This window comes from Fistularia commersonii, chromosome 1 (genome assembly GCF_037954325.1).
Source record: "Fistularia commersonii isolate RoL2024-O1a breed Wild chromosome 1, RoL_Fcom_v1.0, whole genome shotgun sequence".
NCBI classification, from domain to species: domain Eukaryota; kingdom Metazoa; phylum Chordata; class Actinopteri; order Syngnathiformes; family Fistulariidae; genus Fistularia; species Fistularia commersonii.
The window spans coordinates 17,016,584-17,038,784 of NC_141284.1; the positions used below are offsets into that span (position 1 = coordinate 17,016,584).

Below are 22,201 nucleotides of genomic sequence, written 5' to 3' on the forward strand. Positions count from 1 at the left end.
GGGGTGGAGGTATGGGGGGAGGGTTAGTCATTCTGAAAGGAGGGCGAGAGTCTCCAGCTGCTTGGCTTCCTGTCGCCAGTAGAATCTGAATGAGACACCTAAAATTATAAAATCTATTCCGCTGCCATAATTGATCATCCCACAATCTCAGCAGGATGTGGTATAATCCTTGCTTCTTTGGTAGCTTGGAGTAAACATTATCTGGATTGCTGAGCCGAAAATCGAAGGTAACATCAGAGGAGCCGTGGCATAAAAACACACTCCGGCTCAAGGTTGTTTGGCAGCAAAAACGTGACATGAAAACCAACAGTTGGCAAACATGTCAGGAATGTGAGCCTGTGCTAATGACATTGTTGCAATAATGCAGAGCGGGTTCCCATGGGGTGCCAACAAATTGGGATGTTAACACCTGTTCAAAAATCAAACACTTTCCAAACGTTAACACTGATTGATGGTTATAACTATCTTTTTAATCTATTTCTTTAGGCCAACTCCCTCCTCCAAAACAAAAAAAACCTGCTTTTATTTCCCTGCCAAATCTGACAGGCCCAGTTTCAAAATGGTGGGTTTGTGTCAAATGAACTGGTGTGAGAGAAGCAGGAGGGTGGCAGTCGACACGACTTTGTGCGCCTGAAATGAAAGCATGGCGGGAACATAACACAGAACAACCACACCAACAACTATAAATGTCATCCATTCATTCATTCATTACCAGTAACATTTTTTCTACCACAAATACTTATTTTTTAGGGGTGGGGGGCAAACAGTTTAGTCTTCAATGAATCTACTGACCCTGCCAGGAACCAGGAGCATAGAGAGAACCCAACTAAGTAATCAGTAAACTAAACTAATCAAATTATAAAATTTGAAACATGAAACACAAATACATCCCAATCTCTGTTTTGATCAAAAGTGTTTTTTTCTCAGAAGTACTAAAATGTCAGTTTTAAGAATAACTTTTTGAAAGGATATTTTTGTGGTTATAATTTTTTCTTTTAAGCTTTCACATATTTCAGAAAATCTTGTGCCAACTGTTAAGGTAATGTCTTAATAATTAATAAAAAAACCTCAAAAAAACACTAAGTTTTTACATTTTCTTAAAAAAAAAGTATCACCCTCGCGAATGAAAACAAGGTTCACATTAGCATTTTTGGCCACCTCTATATTAACATCTATATCTTATGTCTTGTTTTTATGTGTCTAAGATGATTTTGGTATCAAGTCACAGATCAGACCTTCAAAACCCTGGTCTCGTGTTTTGTAAACCTTGGGCTGCTGCGATGGGGGAGAAACCGAAATACCTAAACTCTCCTGCGGGATCTTTCCTGCCCAGCAGGGGGCGTTACGCCTCCAGCAGGACGTGCCAGCGGCAGACCTGCTGTCCTCGACTGTCCCTCATGTCCTGCCAGTGGAGCTGCTCCTCCTCACCACTGCTGTTCTGGCCCAGCGCCACCCAACCCACCATCTCCTTGCGCTTCATGCTTCGTCGGTTGTAGATGGAGACCAGGAGCGTGACATCTGACAGCTGGAAGAGCGCTACCTGGAAGACGAAAGTCTCCTTGTAGACTGGGTTGGGCTGCCCGCGGCGGATCGACGTCTTGCACCGTGAGATTTCCTGACCAACCGAGTTCAATAGTGTCAGACGCCCGTAGGTGTCTGGAGAAAGGAAGCAGAAGACAGGGCTCTGTAAAAATTGACATTTAAAGAAAGGTAAATGTTATTTTGTGTGATGTTTTTGGGGTGCCCCGGACATTCTTTGATGTTGCCCCTTTTTAGCTCCTGTTAATTTGGCTCAGAAGCGAAGTAGAGAATCAAAAAGAAGAGGAAAAAAAACAAGAAAGGACTAAGACAGGACATTCAAATACTATGATTTAACAATTTTTCATATTTCATAATTCAAAAACTATGATTGGAAACTTGCTATCCTGTTTTCCAGGTTTTCAGGGACACAAAATAAGATGAAAAATGACAAAAACATTAAAAAAAACATTCACAATCATTAGTACAAGACATACAAAATCAACATAATGCATAACAAAATATATACAGAGCTTTAATATGTATTACAGAAAAATACATTGGGTAGAAAAACTACCCAATGTATGAATAAAAACTGACTGATGCTACAGTTTTGATGCTGAAATTGAATTTCAGGGAGTAAAAGAAATGCACTTAAAAATCCATCCAGTCAAATTATTCTTGAAGCATGACATTGTGACCAAATGTCTCTGGGACGATAAAATGAAGTTTTCTTACATGTTATGGTTATGATGACTTAATATTACATAATAAACATCTGTTACATGATAGAATGTTACTCTGTGTGTGTGTGTGTGTGTGTGTGCGTGTGTGTGTGTGTGTGTGTGTGTGTGTGTGTGTGTGTGTTCGCCTGCACACCTGGAGGTCTGTTAACAGCCAGGTTCCTGAAGTGGCTGCCCTTGATGAGCTCCACAGACATGCGTCCTGTGGTGGCGTTATAGGTGAGGCCCACCAGCAGCTCGGGGACACCGCCGTGGGTGAGGGACTGGGTGGACGAAGCGCTGTCACTCTGAGATGCGGCGGATAGACTCAGCTGGGAGCCTAGACACTGGAAATGAAAAAAAAACCTGCCATGAAGAACTGTTAATCGCCATAAAATGATTTAAAGTTGCCCTCGAGACATTTGTTTGTAAACAGAGAAGGACATTTTTTTTTTACCCATCTCAAAGTTTACCTTCAGTGATGTCGGCGGCATCCAGCCCTTCGTGGAAAACTAGATTTGCCGATGTTCTCATTTTGTCGTATAATCATCACTCGATAGCTTCACCAGATGTTTAAAACAAAAATGCCTTCGTTTGCCTGTATCATTTCCAGAGTGACTCACCTTGAGGTTACTTCGCGGCTCCAGAACCAGTGTTGTCTCCATGGTGCCGCCGTCCGGGTTGAGCCCGTCTAAATGCAGCACCTTCTCCCCCATCATCCGCGCCCGGGACATCCTGCCCTCCAGGGCGTAGAGGCGGAACCTGACGGCCAACATGTGAATGTTGGATGGTTCCAGGCGTGAGAAGCGGAAGGTTTCGTTAAAATGAGGGAGCGAGCCCTTCTGTACTGATGTCTTGTGGCGTTGTTTCTTGGCAGGGAGCAGGACCATGTGAACCTGCCAGGAGTCCATTCCACTGCGAGCCTTGTCAGGAACGTCCCGGGCGGCGATCACGGAGACCAGAAGCTTCTCAGTGACAGGATGGTACTCAAGGGAAAGGACCAGGTCGCCGCACTTTGAGATTGGGGATCGGGGAGAGGAGCTCACTGGTTGCGAGCTGACCTCATCTGGGGGGAGTATATTCTGCTGGGTATATAGGACAAGAAAAATACTGTTTTTCATTATCTTTACATTAGAAATTGATCTTCAAAACAACACAAAAAATCTTTTGATAATTTGTCAGTTCTTTAAATCAAGTTCAGTAGAATTGTTCGGTTTCACCAAATTTCCTACTGCAAAAAAGACAAGGGATATTGCAGTGTCTCCCCCTTATGTTTGCATCTCCATGTTTGCCATACATTCTAGCATGACTAATCGATACCATCTTTATTTGCGAGATAGGGAAGAGGACGGGACCGACAGAGGACAAGGTTTCTTCCAAATTTATAGCTGGCGCTCACTTGGAAGTGGGTTAGTGCCCATTAATGGTTCTATGGTCCAGACCACAAGTACATTCCAGCTATTGCAAAAAAGATGATTTGGGGAATTGGGAAATTTGGGGAACCTTAAATGTCTCTCTGGCTCTGTTCTACCTCATCTTCCCGCCTTTGTGTTTCATACAAAGTGCTTTGAATTTTGTCTTTACAAGCCAAGTAGTCTTGCTTTTCAGCTGTCAAACGGCATTCAGAATCCTCCATCATTTTCCGCCATGTTCACCCACGACACGCCATCTTATTACCGTCTGTATGAAAAGCCTGAGATACAAACTGGGAAGGAATCCTGTCAAACAGGACCCCCCCCCCCCCCCCCCCCCCCCCCCCCCTCCTGAAACACACACACACACACACACACAAAACCATGTCACCATCCTCGTATAGTCTGCAAACACTGTGCGGATGATGTGCCGTGTTGACAGAGTGCCTGCATCGACATGGCAACGAGGGAAGAGATAAGATTATCACGCTGCTCGGGCTGCAGCCTATCAAAGGGGCGGGTTGGAAGGTCAGAGGAATCGCAAAGAGCGAGGTTCAGCTTGGCAAGTGCCCCAGACACCACCGACACCTGCTGCCGCTGCAACAGCCCGAGAAACCATCCATCAGTAGTGGCAACTATGTCATAGTCACGATTGAGAAGGAGGCTGACAAGCAGATGGTGCGGTTGGGATGAATGAATGAAAATGACTCGAGGAGCAGCAGAATGACTAAATTAAATTGGAGGGTCTTGGAAAAGAACAATTTAAGCATTTTTTCAATTTTTTTTTTTGAATAAGAGTCTCTCTTTCTCTGGTTATGAAAATATTCAAACAAACTGAATTGATCATTCAGTTCAGTTCAGTTCAGTTCAGTTCAATTGAACATTTTGACAAAAGGAATTGAACGAGAGAGTGAATGCTTGGACATCTTTATGAATAACAAGTTAAGCCCCATCCCTTCTCCCTCCGACATCTTACTCAGTCAGTTTCCAGATGACTGGATGAAGTGGAAGTGGTCAGGGGTCTGACGTGATTCACCAAACTATTTCCTGCAGACAATTTTGTGTTCAAGTATAATGAAACCCTTCAACTGTGAAAGTACTTGTGAAACATGTCGGGGCTAAAAAGAATGAGAAATTAAATTCTGTAAACATTTTCATATTGAATACATATATAAGGAAATATATCAAAAATGATTTTATCTTATTCAATGTTCTAATTGTATATACCTTTTATCCACCTGGATAAAAAAATGTTTGGGGGGGGTTTCGGTAAATAATGTTAAAATCAAGACAAGTCAGTATTATGGGATTGAAACTTTCATGCGTACGTGTGTGTATGTATGTTTGTGTGGGAGGTGTTTACAGCACAGATTGCTTGCTGCCTATTTCAAAAGTGTGGCTTGACGATCTGAGATGTTGAGACTTTGCATTTTGGCTGTCCTACATGAAAACACACACATGCACGCGATCATGCAAAGACACACACATGCATACACACACACACACACACACACACAGGTGGTTATTCATGAGCTGATGGAAAGCTAATGCAGCGCTGAAGGAACCATGGACTGTTTACAATTATGTTTACATTGAACATTGGGGATTTGAATTGAAAAGAAAAAATCAAAAAATTAAACCTGAGGGCATGGATGGCGAAGTGATAATCCTATCACAGCTGAACCGTCGCACCTCCGGCAGGCTCGACGGGTGATGGCCAGTAACTGTACTCATTAAATAATCCTCACTCCCCACCCGGGGGTAAATACAGATACATGCCTGGGCTGAACCTGGGACCAAACAGGTAAATTAAAAGACTACACTTGTATGATGTTAGCCTCACTTTACCTGTGAAATCCTTGAGATATGGCCAAAAATATACACTGACCATGATCTAATCAATCCAATTCTGAGTTCTCTAAAAGGGGTTTCCAAGGTACCGTGTGAGAGATATGTGGAGCCTGTGAACAGGACTAACAGGTCAAACTCCAGTCACCAGAGCTGTTTGGATCTGTTTAAAAAAAAAACGACCTGGATCGCAGAACCATGTGTTTGCTGAAACACCTGAATAGCCTGGAGGATGCTGTCTCTGTATAGATTTCAAACTGGTTCTAAGACAGCCCCCCAACTTGTAACTGTAGCTTGTCTGATAATCGTCGATTAAATTGCAGACGAAACCCCAGACTCTGGTACCTCAGGGCTCCAGGTCGAGCAGCTGTCCACGGGCTCCTCTCTGTCAGGATTCATGTCCTCACTCCCGTCTGCGGCCTGCCGGTTAGTGCTGGGCCTGACCTGGGTGGGGCCTGCTGTTGCTTCCAGTCTGGCCGGCACCTCTGGAGAGACAGGCGGCGTCTTCTCAGCCTCCACTGGAGCGGCAGAAAGTTGGTCCTGGAATCCAGGTTTGCTTTGGGCATCCATGTCTGAGGAGGAGAGATGAGATGGCGGAGAAGTTCAGCATTAAGGCCCCTGTTGGCCAGTGATGCATCAGGCTCAAAGCGATCACACAGCAGGTGCTCTTTCTGTTTTGCTTTTTAGTTCTTTTAGTCCAATCATAATACAGCGTCAATCCAAATCTCTTATTAAAATAAAACAAACAGAGGCAATATGAATTGTAGCTTGAATTCCTGGTAAACGTCGGGTTCGTTTTTTATGTTACAAGGAACAAACACACATGCGAAACTACTACGTTTCAGGCAATTGATCATAGACGGCCTTGCTAATAAGGAAAGACGCAGAAAAAATTTACAGTGCTCCCTACAATTATGAAAATATAATTTACTAGAATGTGGTAATTTTCCCCTTGGCTAAGAGACCCCTGGATTCACCGATTAGACACTGAAGTCTCAGTTTATTTTGTATTTATTTCACCCTCTTCGCCAGCGTCTCTTTGAAACTTGGGCCTTTCTCCGAAAAAAAAAGAAGAAAGACTCGGAGAACAAGTTGTCCCTCTTTCCAATCAATAGCAATCATCTCTAATTCATACCCATTAATGTCGGCCTGACTGTTATATCAATGGCCGCATTGAGCGCTCGCCATGGCAACAGGCTGAGGTGAATCATAAACCCATGTGTGTGCATGTGTGTTTTATGGCTCACATGTCAGCCTGTTTGAAATGGGGAACCAAATATTTGTCAGGCGTCCACCTCCTCAGCAAGGGCTTCCCTCCCTGTCACTTCAATTACCTCTATCAAATACAAATACTCCACTCATTGTCAAGTATTTGAGACAAGGATGTAGATAAAAACGGACTATAGATCTTAAAAAAAAAAAAGAAAAAAAAAAAGCCAAAGCTTGTTTAATTGGGTGCAGCGAAAAAAATCCATGACAAGGCCAACAAAATATTGTGAGACAATCTGACCTGGGCCGAAACTGGACACACACCTAAAATACAAACTTTGCGCTAATAAATGACAGGTGATCACATGGTGGTGGTGGGGGAATTCATTGCTGATTCATTGACAAGACTCGGGTTATCGAAAGAAAATAAATACAGGCAAAAAATAACACACATGAGGGAAACTGAACAAAGGGAGGAAATACAGTGATAAGTGAGAAACCAGAATACTACATACCAAAACAGGAAGTCACAAGAGTATTAACTGGCACGGAACACGGAGGGCGAGACCACTAGTCACGACACATGCCATAAAAGGGCAGAGGAAAACGCCCTTCAAAATAACAGACACAGCCTCAGGGAGAAGATGTGTTTGGAAAAAATAAAAGGTAATAAATGCTTTCAAAGTAAAAGATAGAGAGGCACTACAAGATCAATAAATATATAATGTGCCAAAAAAGGTTTGAGCATGTGGACTCAAAACTCAACTGTTGGTGAATTAAATATGATTTATGACAATGGTAGTTTCAGTCATTCAGATTTTCTCCAGCTTGACGTAATTTAGCTGATTTCAACTCGATTTTCATCGAGCCTGTTCATTAAAATGTGGCCAAATGTGGTAGAAACAATGAAAAAAAAAAGCTGCTGGGACATTTACATGTCAACAAACAAGCGGATCAAACACGATTTAACGAGTTTCACAGTAAAAGCCTGTAAGGTCTGTTGTTTGCAGTGAGGTCGCTCGTCAAATACCCAGGCAAAAAAACCCAAATGCAAATGTGTGTTCTAATTAAAGCCACCGCTGTGGGTCCAGAACCCCCCCCCCCTCAAAACCTCAGCGGTCCGATGGCACTGAGCTCCTCTGAGCTCTTTACTAGCTCTAATCTGCCGAAAGGAAAGATTATTCAGAGCCTTTTGGAAAACGACACTGGCCCGGATTAGTGGACTAGATTTGTCTGTTTGGCAGAAGCTGAACTCCAGAGTTCGACATCACATGCTTGTTTTCGGGGTCATTGTCTGTCTGCTGGAAATTAAGCCTCAGCTTAGATACGCGGCTGAAAAATACACCTCAAATAACTTAGCATTTTAGTTTCTGTGAAAGGATCTGACACGCCATCAAATTAAAACTTAAGACCTGATGGCAGAATATGAAAAGTAGATCAGAAAGATTTATTAATTAATGAATCCATAATCTATACATCAGTTCCTCTCTGCAGTCTCGAGGGGCTTACATCAGGCAAGAGTGGGGATTTAACTTGGATGGGTCAGCGGAAAATCACATGTCCGCATACAGAGATGTTCACATTTCTGTCCACTTTATCAGCAATAGCATTATATCAATGGAGGTGTTCAGAAGTTAATTGTGGGGTTCATCAAGGTTCTAATTTCGGTCTTCTGTAGTTTAAATAGTTGAGTCATATGTTGCTTTCAATACCTATGTTTATGTACAACAGAATACACTGTGCGCATAAAAAGAAGCACAGTTCAATTTTGCTGTCACTACTATTTTAGCAAAAACTATTGTACTAACTCGGTGATGGACATGAATCTAATGTTCCCTTTCTTTTTGATGTTTATACTCTCAACCACCACCTCAGGGAAATATTTAGCTCTGAAGAATCTGTTTTGTGGTCTCTCACAACAACAGCTATGACAGACACAAGAATCAATCCCAACAGTCAGATGGCAATGAAAACAACACTTGAACCTGTGCATATGGAGACTATTAAAGGTGTTATGGCAACATGCGTTATTCAGCAAACCTTTAATAATTTGAGATGTCATATCTTGATATTTTTGCTATTTGTTTGCCTGCTATTTTTTGTTTGTTTCTTAAATTAGGAAAAGGTACATCCAAACTCACCGTCGCAGTCCGAGGGCTCAGTGCTGCCCTCCTCCTTGTCTGACAAGCGGTTGAATTTATGGCCTCTACCCAGTGGCGTCTGAATAGCCGGAAGCTGCTGCTGCTCAATGCCGGCAGCCACCGCTGTGTTGCGGAAACTCTGGGAACGGGACACGGAAATCTCAAACTGCTTCAGGATCTCAGCTTCACTGTCAGATGAGCTATAGTCGTCGCCATCACCGCTGTAGCTGCTCACTGGAAAGAGGGGAACACAGGGAGAACACACAGGGGTTGAGGAAGAGAAGGAGCTGGGGGTTGAGGAGATGCAGGACAGTTGGGAGGGGAGATCCAGATTTGAGAACATTGACCATTTTTTTTCAGTACGACTTATTCCAGGAAGTAGCTGAATGTTATTATGTTTGTTGCATATGTTAGTTTTCAACTAATTCAAGATCATTTTCAAGCCTATTTACAATTTTTGGACTCGTTCTTCTGTGTAATTTTGTCAAATATCTAGGGAATTTCTGACTCGTTATTGGGTAGAAATTTTTTCCATAAACAAATAATTTCAAACTATTTTCCATAAAGTGCTTAAAAAACAACAAACAAACACTTTTAATTTCTAACAACCCCCAGCCCCCAAAAAATATTTTTGATTTTCTTTACATTTCGTCTTCTACCTTCGAGATTTCTGGACCTTTAAACTAAGATAGAAAGAACATTACCATAGAATTTGAAAAAAATAATTCATTTCTTCCTCTGTATTTGGCAGTTTTAATCTACTCCCAAATGATTTTGTAAAACAAGTGTGAACTCAAGTCGTCTCTCAAAGTGAGAAAACGACCAATCCCCGGCCACTCTTCTGCCACAATTTGAGAATAGTTCTTCAACGACTACTGAATGAAGGACACTGCCCTCTGAGGAGCAGCTGATGCTGCTAAGCATTGGGGTTGGGGTGTTATCCTGTTAACAAGGTTGACAACAGAAAAATGTATCTGCCTGGAAATTTCTGAAAAACCCTCCAGTCTTAAGTTCAAACAATTTGTCCAGGATAAAGGACACAAAAATAGATGTGGAGGACAACCTGCATCATATCGCCTTCAGACACAATTTTTCCTCCCCTTTTCCTCCATATTACCTGAATGACAATAAAGAAAAAGCCACAAGCAGGCATGAAACCTCTTTATAAGAGGGTAAGGTGTTGACAACTTTAAATGAAGCGTCCTCATAAGGGGACACTGTTTATTTTATTTGACGGAGTTTTCATTGTCTCTCATCTTCTATCATCATCTGTCATTGTATCTTGCAGGCACTAAATCGGAATCATAATCTCTTTCACTCTAAAGGAAATGTTTACATGACATTGAGTCTAATTTAGGAAGGCAAAGTGTAGAAAACTTCCCTAAATGTGGATATGAGGATCTGAACATGTCTATGCATGAATATCACTGAGAATATACATGTGTATTATAATAAATACATTGGTTATATTTTTATAGTTTATTCCTAAAATAAAACTCATAACGAAAAAAATGCATTATGGTGACAAGTATGTAAAGTAAATTTAACATAGATATTTTGGAGTGAAAGTTCAGAGAAGCCAGACTAAGATCTTTCGGTCATGTTCAGAGGAGGGAGAGTGAATATATCGGTAGACTAACGCTGGAATTGGAGCTGCCAGGCAGGAGGTCTAGAGGAAGACCAAAAAGAAGATTTATGGATGTAGTGAGAGAAGATACAAAGGTAGTTGGTGTGAGAGAGGAGGATACTGAGAACAGGGTTAGATGGAGAAGGTTGATTCGCTGTGGTGACCCCTGAAGGGAAAAGCTGAAAGGAAAAGAAGAAGCTTATTAATCTTATAAATAAACCCTCCACTCCTACATGTTGTCTTGTACCAGCAGCTGACCTGAGGCTATTTCAGCAATAATTCCAGACTTCCCATAGTTGTGGTTATTGCTAATATTAATTATTGATTATCATCAAAGTGCTGTACAAGTTAGAAGGTGTTACTGGAATCCCACCTAGGTTTTTTAAGATTAAGTGTCAGCCGTAGCCGTCAGCTCCTACCTGGTTTGAGGAAAGCGGCGGAGAACTCGGAGCAAACAGGAGCAGGATATTTGTTCAGGGAAGCAACTGGAAATACTTGCAGCTACACCTGTGGCAGGTGAAGGTGTTTGAACAGGGAGGGAGGGGAACGTCACCCTTCCTGTGGAGCTTCACCATTGCTCTTACTGATTTCCATGTCAATACAGAGTGATTTGTATATATAGTATTTTGTGTATAGGTATAGGTAAGATGTTGCAGGTTTTGACAGGATTTCTGGGTTGATTTTTTAGATCACTTATTGACTAGTGGTAATTTATTACTAATTTGTTATATTTATATTTATCGCATTTTCTTATTGCATTTTAGGAAATTTAATGGAAATATTTATCTTGAAGGCAGCACGGTGTTGCAGTGGTTGGCGCAGTGGTTCTTCCTCACAGCACGAAGGACCCTGGTTCGATTTTGACAGGGATCCTTTCTGTGAGGAGTTTGCATGCTCTCCCCGTGTCTGCCGTGTCTGCATGGGTCTCCACCGGGTGCTCCAGTTTCCTCCCACAGTCCAAATACATGCAGAAGGTTAATTGGAAAAAAATGCCCATTTGTGTGAACGACAGAGTGAATGGTTGCTTGTCCCTACACAGTCAGGTCAATTAGTATCTGATCCTCCTGTGATTCTGCTAGTTCTCCCAGATATCTGACCCTCAAAGACCTGTTCCTCTACTTTAAAGAGTCCAACTACACTCTGCTCATCATTCTAATTGAGTAGCACCTATTTGAGGTTGTTAGCTTTCTGAAAGACACATGTGCACCCCATAATCTGTCAAAAGTGTAGCAGCCAATAGGTGTAAAACCAAAGAGCTGTCAAAAGACACGCGACAAAATTGCCGACCTTCACAACGCTACAAAGGGCTGAAAGGGCTACAGAGCAATTGCCAAGCAGTTTGGTGAAAACAGAATAACTGTTGGAGCCATTGTCAGAAAATGGAAGCAGCTAATGATGACTGTCAATTTCCCTTGGACTGGGGCCCCACGGAAGATCTCTCCTCTTGGGGTATCAGTGATGCTAAGAAAGGTGAAGAATTGGCCCAGAACTACACGGAAGGAGCTGGTCGACAACCTGACGACAGCTGGAACCACCGTTTCCAAGGCTTCTATCAGTAATACACTGAGACGTGATGGTTTTTTAAAATCACGCATTGCACGGAAGGTGCTGCTCAAGTCAGCCCATGTCAAGGCCCACGTGAAGTTTACCAGGGACCATCTTGTTGATCCGGAGTCATGGGGGAAAGTTTTGTGGTCAGATGAGATCAAAATATAACTTTCTGGTCTTCACTCCATTTGCCATGTTTGGATGAAGACGAAGGATGAGTATCATCCCAATAATACCATACCTACAGTGAAGCATGGGAGTGGAAGCATCCTGCTCTGGGTTTTTTTTTCAGCACAGGGCACAGGACGACCGCACTGCATTAAGGAGAGGATGAACAGGGCCATGTATTGTGAGATATTGGGCAAAAACCTCCTTCCCTCTGTCATTGAAGATGGGTCGTGGCTGCGTCTTCCAACATTACAATGACCCGAGCACACCGCCAGGAAAACCAAAGAGTGGCTCCATAAGAAGCATATCAAGGTTCTGGAGTGGCCCAACCAGTCTTCATATCTAAATCCAATGGAAAATCTTTTGAGGGAGCTGAAACTCTGTGTTGCTCAGCGACAGCCCCGAAACCTGAGAGATCTAGAGAAGCTTAATATGGAGGAGTGGGCCAAAATCCCTGCTGGAGTGTGTGCAAACCTGGTGAAGATCTACAGGAATTGTTTGACCTCTGTAATTGTTAGCAAAGGCTTCTGTACCAAATATTACAATTGTTTGACTCAAGGGATCAAATACTTATTTGACCCTGTATTTAAAATTAAATTGTTTAAAAAAAATCATACAGTGTGATTTCCGATTTTTATTAAATTCTGTCTCTCACAGTGGAAATGGATCAACAATGCAAATATTAGACCCCTCCGTGATTTCTAAGTGGGAGAACTTGCAAAATCACAGGGGGGATCAAAAAGTTATTGGCCTGATTGTATGTGGCGCTGTGACTGACTGGGGACCAGTCCAGGCTAGACGTCATTTCTCGCCCAATAGCAGGTGGAATGGCACCTCCAATGACCCTAACTGTAGGACTTTTGTAAAAATTCAAAGCAGATTTTTTTGAAAAAAAAAATAAATAAATAAATAAATTGCATACCTTAGGATTTCTTGATGCTTTATGGATATTTTGGTTGAATGCTTGGGTTTTGGGACAATTTTTTAGGAAAATAAATACTTAAATTGTTCATTGAAGATTCTTTTAAATGATTCCAATATATTTCTTGTGGGTTTCAGATGATGGTTAACAGTTTTCTGACGGTAATATTTTCAGTGACCACAAGACCGTTGATCCCATGATCAAGAACTTGGGCACCACTCACCCAGCCCTGGTCGGACCCCAGCTCCTTGACCCTTCCTCTGCTGGCCAGGATGCTCCAAGCAGGGGATCCCCCCGACGCGTGAGAAACACATTTTCTTGTTGATGAGGAGGAAGAGGACGGCCAGCGCCATGATAAAGACGCCCACCGCCGACAGGAAGCTGATGGCTTCTGGGGTGACTGGGAGGAGGAAGGGGAGGGAGAGGGGACACACAATGACACACTGATCAGACCACACAAACAGGCAGTCTGAACACACACGCACACACACAAACACACACACACACGCGCACACACACACACACGCACACACAATACGTATGGTACATGTGATACACAGACAGAACAAGATACTTTAGTATTTGACTTCCTCTTCCAGGTCAAAATGCTGAATAAACTGGACAAAGCACCCCCCCTCCCCCCATAATCATGAAGATGATAACAGTAGTAGTAATAATAATAATAATAATAATAATCATAATAAAGAGAAGAAGAAGAAGAAGAAGAAGAAGAAGAAGAAGAAGAAGAAGAAGAAGAAGAAGAAGAAGAAGAAGAAGAAGAAGAAGAAGAAGAAGAAGAATCACAATAATCACAATTATAAAAGTTAAAGTGCAACAAAGCAGACAATAACAAATGAAAATATAAATAAATGTAAAATGTAAACTACGTCAAATGACATAGTTGAACAAAGATCGCAGCTGAGAGGAAAAACACAGCTGACGAAGAGGAGCTGCAGGTCGCTCCACTCAGGGTGAGCTGGCTCAGACGCCTCTCAAAAACATGAATACAGATAACGCAGCGTTTCCATGGTGACAGTGGGCCAAAACAATGGTAAAAAAAAGGCTAGTGGCAGTGTGCAGAGGGGAGGACGCACTTCCATTTAGCTGCTTTAATTTCCAGACCCTGGCTGAAGTTTTCTATTTATTTAGCATTTTCTTTTTGCAGGTGATGCAAGCATTAATAATATTAATCTGCTGTTCCAGTGTCTGAACAATGAATGGCTCCTCCCTGCTTAGATGTCTAAACTTTAACCGTTCTGATGATCGGATACACTGGGTGAGGAGGCAAAGTCAAGGAAGAGTAAAACACCAGCAAATCAAACTCTTCACTTAAATCTGGGTTCAACAAGCAACAACACGCAAACTACATCTGACTATTTGAACGTATTAGATGTACAAGACTACTCACGAATGAGTAGTACTGTATGTCTAGCAGGCAGTCACTTGCATTATTATGTATTAACAACTTTTTACAAAAGTGGCATAGTGATGGTTATTTTGTACATGACATCAGAGACTCACAAAAAAGAATGACCAAAACTGAATTTGTCATTAAAGATAAAAATCTTGAGACACACACAAATTATGTTTTAACTGTTTTTGTTGTGGTTACATAGTTAAAAAAAACTGCATGCATGGAAACGAAAACCAATTCAAAACTCCGGAAATAATTGATAAAACTGATCAGATATTGGAAGATTTGACCCTATTATGAAGAAATATGATAATACTTCTGATAAAGTCGAATACTGATCGATAAAGTTCACAGACGCAAAGAACAAAAATTTATATAGAAAAATATTGATCGACAAAATAAAATCAGAGGTGCACCATACTTAGGACAAAATTAGACTTTAAATTAATAGGAAAAAGAGAAAACAGCGTGATGGTGAATGTCTCAGATGGTGCATTCAGGTGCAACTGAAAAGCGGAGCTGCTCTGAGCATTGGACAAGAAGCTCAGTGTTGGAGACTCTAAGACTCCTAGTGTCTGCAGCCAGATGGACAGGAAGAGGCCCGCAGACAGGAGTCTAGCCTCGCACCTGCTGTGTGTGCACACGCATGCGCACGCGCACACAGATACACATCACAGGACACAAACAAAATGATGATCTGGTGTCAGAAATGCGAAAACTCTTTAAAGCAGTCAGAAATTCATGTTATATTGTTGTTTCTTTGTAAAATTCATCATCAGAAAACTACAAGTCTGAAAATGTCAATATAAATGTAAAAAAAGTGGGAAATGTTCTCAAAATAAACTAAAATAAATACAACAAAAAGGAAATTCATGGATAATTCAGTAAAATTCCTGAAAATTGTACAAAGTGATAAGACCCCTCAAAAATATCAGAGAATTTGACATTTTTAGTGTTTAAATCCCTGGAATTTTGAAAAAAACTGAAAACTTAACAAAATGTTTAATATTTACTCTATGCCTTCTGCTCTCTGTGCAAAAAAATAAGACTGTCTATTATTCCCTGGACTCTTACTCCACTATACACTATAATAAATTGAACACACACATACACACACACACACACACACACACACACACACACACACATACACACACACATACACACACACACACACACACACACACACACACACACACTGCATGTGACATTAACTGACCTTGTGGTCCCAGACACACAGACACTTGTTGGACAGAAGGGCCAACCCACAAACATAAGAACATTATGTTTTCACTCTGAGTCAAACCCGTTGACTGAAGCGCGTGCGCGCGCACACACACACACACACACACACACACACACACACACACACACACACACACACGTATACACTTGATAAAACCGCGGTTTCCGTGGAAACAGCCCCGTGGCTTTATCAAGGTATAATGAATGCGCCTTTTCCCACCCACTTGTAAGAAGGTCTCATGGTTACCATGGAGCCATATGTCTCTTCGTTCTGATTGGAGGGCAGGACATGAGCATCTTTTAGATGACGAATAATTTGAAAAAAAAAAAGTCAGAGGAATAAAAGAAGAGAGGAGAGCTCTTTAACCAGTGATTCATATTTAATTTTCAGGTTTCTCTCCAACTTTCAGGTATTTTTTTCTGGATTTTTATTATTTACTTACAAAGTATTTGTCAGTCCTAAATATGTTTCCAGATTCTTCTTTCAACTCAAGCTTCAGTTTGTTTCTATTTGAGTTCTGGCTCATTTTTAGGTTGTTAGTTTTTCAAATGAAAGCTGATGATGAGGCTATTACCTCCGTATTATCAGGGGAGTAAAAATAGATAGACTGGGATTTGTGTATTAGTATATGATCAATAATCGTGAATTAAAGAAATTACTTAAGACTGAGGGTGAAACTTCTCAAAGGTTATAAAAAAAAATATTTCTTGAGAAAATTTACAAAGAATTACAAAAAAATACTTGAAATCATTAATGAACTCTTTTACAAAGACTTTCCTTAAAGGCAAACTAAAATTAATCCTTTAGGATGTTAGAGAAGTTCCTCAAGAATAGAAAAAATCCTGAAGAATGAAAAAAGGAAAGGAAAAACATGAAATTCCTTCAAAATTGCTACAAAATTGCTAAAATGAATCCCTAAGAATGTCAGAGACTACTTAAAGCTCCTTGAAAATGAAAAAATTCTCAAGAATTCCTTAGTAAAGACTTAAACCTCCACGACAGAAAAAGCCTCTGATTCTAGAAAGAGGGCCTGAGAACATGCCAGGAGACTCTCTGACTTCCTCTCACCCCTTCCTTCTTCTCCCCCTCTGCTTCTACCGCCCAAAAGAGGGTGCCATCTCCTTCCTGACGTTCCAATTCTGGTCACGCGCTGCAAGTTTGATCTCGTTTTCGGTTCAGAGCCAAACTGCACTTTCTAGCCCTGATTCGGTTGTTTGTTCATTTGGTGGAGTTGAAGCCTAGGGGATGGAGCGGTGACTGTGGAGGGTGGGGGGTGGGACTTATGTAACCAGCAAACTGGAAATGAGGCACTTGACAAGTACAAAAGAATGATAACCTAAAATGAGCATGAACCAGGATTGGAATTAATAAAACCTGGAGATTCTGATTCTGCCCAGTGGGACAGGACACAGAAATTCATGATGATTTGAAAATATGTCATAAAATAGTGATGACATCCTAAAATATAGGGGTTCAATGGATACATTAAAAAAAATCAAGCAGGGAAATTATTGTTGGACATTAAAAGGGAGAATTATGAATGAGAGAGAATTGTAGCAATAAATCACAAATTGTTTCATCAACATACTGATGAAAAAGGTTGTCAAACATGATCTAAAAATACACCAATGATTAACAAAAGAAACATCTGCAAATAGAAGTGACAAGTACCTAAAAAACACCCAAAGAAAAGAGAGTAATTGCATAAAATCTTTCTGAAAACAGAAAGAGAAAAATGGAGAGGAAAATAAAGACAAAATGACCTACAAAAAACAGAAATGATTCTTGATAAAGTTGTTCTTTAAATGTTATTCATTCAGATGTTTTCTGACACCTGAAAAATATGATTGATCAACATATGAATCAATAGAGCCTGAAGACTTTTGTTAAAACTCTGTTTGAAAGAAATCAAAGCAAGTCAAAAAAAAAAAAAGGATGAAACTCTTCACTTGTTTAGATATTATATTTCCTGCTTTAAGACGGATATTCTGCAAAAGCTGCTTCAATTCATGAAATTAATACATCTCATTCAAAGCACTCGCAAAAAAGGACTGAAAAAATTTTTACAAGTATAAATTACATCATGATTTTTACACATTTATGCAACCAGTCTGAAGGGGTAAAAACCTGATGTCGAAGCGCCCCCTGTTGCTCACAGGCTGAACTCCAGGAAGAGGGCGGCAGTTCGGCTTGGGGCGAATTCATGCTTAGAAAGCAATCAATACATAAATGAATAAAACAAAAATTTTGGATAATATTTTGGACAAGAGAAACAAACTATCCATCCATCGTCTGCCACTTATCCTGCACCCAGGGTTCATGGGGGATGCTGTCATCGAGCAAGAGGCGGGGTACACCCTGGACTGGTCACCAGTCAATCGCAGGGCCACATATACAGACAGACAACCATTCACTCACTCGTTCGGGACAATTTAACCTACTGCATGTATTTGGACTGTGGGAAGAAACCCACATACGGAGAACATGCACACTGAAAGGAATCAAACCACAGTTCTTCATGCTTTGAGGCCAAAGCGCGCACCACTGCGTCGCCCAATTAGTTTCTTTCTTCTGACTGAAAAGTAACCGTCTGTTTGTCAAAAACACAAATGAGATGCAAATAAAGAATCTCTTATCTGCTGCAGAATAGTATGTTTGATCAGGTTCAGGGTGATTTATAAGGGCAGAGTGACAATTTGTAGAAATTGTACACAGAATGTATATGCAACAACAAGCACTTCTCCGAAGAAGTGCTTATTGCAAAAGGCACTTTTTAAAAATACCTTTTATTTAATTCTATCCAAAACAAAACTGCCCCACCACACCAAGAATGGATAGTTATCAACATAGTAATACCCAACTATCCAAGGGATTGGGGAGGAAAAAATAACTTTGTTCAGTCTGACTGAAAACAATATGTGTACTGTCAAAGTTAAATCAATGTGAAGAGTCTTTTAGCTACTGCAGAATTGTATATTTTGATAGGTTCTGGATGGAGATTGACATTTTGTAAAAATTGCACAAAGAAACCATGCAAACTCCACACAGAAAGGTGTCAGAACTGAACCAGAGTCCTTCAGGCTGTAAGCCTGAGGTGATATTTTTAGCACTTTTATTTTAACATTATTTTTAAAAAGGTTCTCGCTGATAGTTCGATTGATTGACAAAAAAAAATGTGCAACAAGAATAAAATGAGGCGTTGAAAATATAAAGAAATATCAATAACATTGAATTAATCTATAAATTAACAATTTCAGTGACTGAAAATGATATTTCATAGTAAAAATTTGATACTGATTATCCCGTTTTCATCAACATGGATGACATAACAGGAAGAAGAAAGGGTTCAGAAGAGAATAATTCTTTGTTTCCTTTCTTGAAGGGGGGGTGAAGGCAAAATGATTCAAGCTGTTCACCAAAATCCTGTCAGACTTGAAAAAAAAAAAAACGGCCTGCTGGGACCTGGCGACACTCAAAGACACACCCGCCACCCTAAGGATAGACATTTAGAAAGAATAGCACCAAACCTGTTGACGACAGCGTCTGTGTCCTGTTTCTCTCCCCATATATGTTTTCCCCTCCTTCAAGATTCATTTCTCCCCTTAGTTTTCTGTCCTACTTTCTCTGTCTCCTCTTCATCTCTCGTTGTTCTCATTGCTTCCTGAGCACCAGCAGGAGCCGTCACTCAGCAAAGACTTCCTGTCTAGGGAGGTGGGGCCTTGTGCTTCCTGAACGCAGTACAAACATCAACCACACAGCAGTAGCAGCTCCTGACAAAATTATTGGGGGGGGTCCTTTTTTTTTAAATCAAGAGGTGACTAGACAATTGTCACAATTTATTTGTCGTGTCAAAATTATATAGCAACACAACTTGGAAGCAATAGGTAGCAAAATAAACATGATGTTCCCTCTAGCTACATAAGCTACATGAAGGTACATCTAAGAATGTTCACGAATGAAATTATCTAGATTGACCAAAGTGGATTGGATTATGTAACAATGAAAGCGAACCCTCCCAGAACCAGTAGGGCACTTATTGAAGTGTACTGAAGTGCCCAGGGGTACTGCAGGCAACACCTCAATTCAAACTATGTTTCTGATTTCGTTGCAGAGGCTTAAATAAAACAACAATTACAGAATCACCAGTGAGCCTACTTAGAACCTCAGCTTACAAATTTAGTTGTTCTTAGACCGTTTGCAAACCGAATCATTTTTCCCATTGAAATCAATATAAATCCCATTGATCCGTTCCCCAGGCAAAAATGTACTGTGCTCTTTTAAATTTTAATGGGTTTATTTATGGCCAATGATTAGTGTGTTTCTGGAGCTCTTTCTCTTCTTGCCAGCACTTGTACTTGGAGTTTCCGTCACTAAATCAACGTGCTAAAATAAAGCCTTCTCACATATGAGACCCAACATCCCTTGCATATGAGAGCAAGCTATCTTTCATTAATCCAAACTAACAATCACTTTTCAACATCTACGAAGATTTGAGACCTTTGCCTCATTAATGTAGTCACCCCTTCAGCCACATCAGGCTAAGTTAGCCATGTTGTAGTGCTTGCGAGATCTGTAACACAATCACCACTCTTGTGTCTAGCGAGTATTTCCTTCATCAGATTGAATTTAATTCTTAATTTGTTCTTATCATCACTAGTGCAAGCACACATGAACAGTGTAAAAAAACGCAGAGTACCACGCACAACTGCCACTACGCTACAACGCAAAAAGCCTGTGATTTTGTTTGTATATGTGTTTGTGCACCGAGGCTTGTTCGGATGTCGATTCAAAATTTGATCTAAGACTCTGTTTGTTGTTCGATTTCTTTGTGATTAGGGGTCTTCGTAAGCAGAGGTTCTACTGTATTTTTTTCTACTCAAATGATGGAAGCGCAAACACACACACACCAACAAATACATACACATTAATGACAGAAATTAACATAATGACATGTGCAAAGTTGAACCATTAAATATTGTGCCCTCTCTCTTGGCCCCCTATAAATTAGACAAGACTGGTCTAGTAAAATACCGGCATTTAATCCTTAGAATTTTTTTTAAGATGAACAATAGGAATAAACCTGCAAGAAATGATGTTAAAAAAATGACAGTTTCTACTAAAATTCTAGTGGATACGATCAAGAAAGGGAAAATACCTGAAAAAAACAAGTGAGAAATTAACAAAAAAATAAAATATGAAAATCATGAAATAATGAGTAAGAAAAGCAATGCAAGAGACCTTATTTACAAAGTTCTATTTACCTAAAAATGATCTGGAGCACATTTTATGAAAGATGAGCTCTGAATCTATTATATAGTTATAAATTTAAAGTGTAAATAAAAGGTTTGACGAAGTCACAAAGATGTTTTTAAAACTGCTGTAACTGAGAGTTAGCCACAAAACTCTCGGCATCCTCGTTGCACTTAATGTAGTGCAACGAGGATGACCAGTGATAACATATAACATTTACGATTCTTAGAGGCATGAAGAATGCAAATGCCTGTCAAATCGGCAAGGGCAGTTTGGAAAAAAACTGTAAATAAATAAGAATCAAAATTACAGGCTCACCATTCACCTGGAGTTGTTAAACAATGATCCATTTCTTTTCCACATGTATGAATTTTGATTTTTTTTCATTAGGTCTTTTGTAAATACAGTTTTAATAAAATCAAATTTTCCCCATGAAAAAAAAACTATACAATGTTTAGTTTTTCTGTTTTCTGTTGCTTCGTTATTGCATGTCTCTGTTTTTTCTTGACAGCCGTTATTTTGATCTTTCAATACTTTCTTATCATATAGATTGTTTTACCGTTTGGTTTTATTCGTTTTATTTAATAGTTTTATCTTGGTTATCGGGGTGATTTCTAACCGTTTGCTGCGGCAACTTTTAACACTTCCACAATTTCACAGCAAAGCTGTGATCGACCGCGATGATAGAACTGAAAAAAACGAGCTGCCCTGAAGGGGCCATGATGAGGCCGCTCTGGCCGTGAACCTGCTGAAAATCACACCTGCCTGAAGATTCGACTAATAAACTGCAGCTCGATCTATCCGTCTGAGGGGACGATCGGTTTGTCACATCCAGGTTGCACTCCCGGTACAATATGGTGTTGTGTCACGACGGGCGAAGTGGCCTACTCATTCTAACGCCGACGCGCCGGCCGCCACCGGAAAATACGCGAGAAGATGAGGTTGCATCCGACCCTGCGGCGACGCACACAGAACGGTGTGACGGACGCGGAGAGGCTCGCACTTACTATCGGGGGCCATGGCGGTGTTCGCGGCCCGTCACTCACACCATCAGCCGGGAAGCGGCAGCCGCGTCCCAGACACTCCACGTCCTGCGCTCCCGCAAAAAAAAAATCTGACGCTGCACCGAAGAGCCGCGTTGCTGCGATCCAGGATGCGTTCTGAGACTGTAGGAAA

The 22,201-nt window shown here is 40.8% G+C and overlaps 1 protein-coding gene across 4 annotated transcripts; it reads right to left on the reverse strand.

Annotated features, from left to right (window-relative positions):
• Positions 1 to 22,140, reverse strand: syt16 (synaptotagmin XVI). Of its 4 annotated transcripts, none has more exons than XM_086151823.1 (7): positions 22,033 to 22,140; positions 13,339 to 13,584; positions 8,851 to 9,084; positions 5,846 to 6,072; positions 2,864 to 3,322; positions 2,398 to 2,587; positions 1 to 1,656 (listed from the first exon to the last, which is right to left on the reverse strand). In XM_086151823.1, the coding sequence occupies exons 1-7, from the start codon at positions 22,043 to 22,045 to the stop codon at positions 1,343 to 1,345; spliced, it is 1,683 nt and encodes a 560-aa protein (XP_086007949.1). In that variant the 5' UTR covers positions 22,046 to 22,140; the 3' UTR covers positions 1 to 1,342. The 4 variants fall into 4 exon arrangements, with proteins under 4 accessions (XP_086007949.1, XP_086007965.1, XP_086007941.1 ...); XM_086151839.1 differs by having other exon boundaries at positions 13,339 to 13,515; positions 22,033 to 22,139; XM_086151815.1 differs by having other exon boundaries at positions 2,864 to 3,325; positions 22,033 to 22,139.
• Between the last annotated feature and the right edge of the window lie 61 nt (positions 22,141 to 22,201).

What these genes read in the sequence shown, in the direction of transcription:
- syt16 (XM_086151815.1), bottom strand. An exon ending in TGGGGTCCGACCAGGGCTGG is followed by an intron (nt 9,085 to 13,338) that starts GTGAGTGGTGCC and finishes CCCTCTTTCCAG; the next exon opens with TGAGCAGCTACAGCGGTGAT. An exon ending in GCTCGACCTGGAGCCCTGAG is followed by an intron (nt 3,326 to 5,845) that starts GTACCAGAGTCT and finishes CTATATACCCAG; the next exon opens with CAGAATATACTCCCCCCAGA.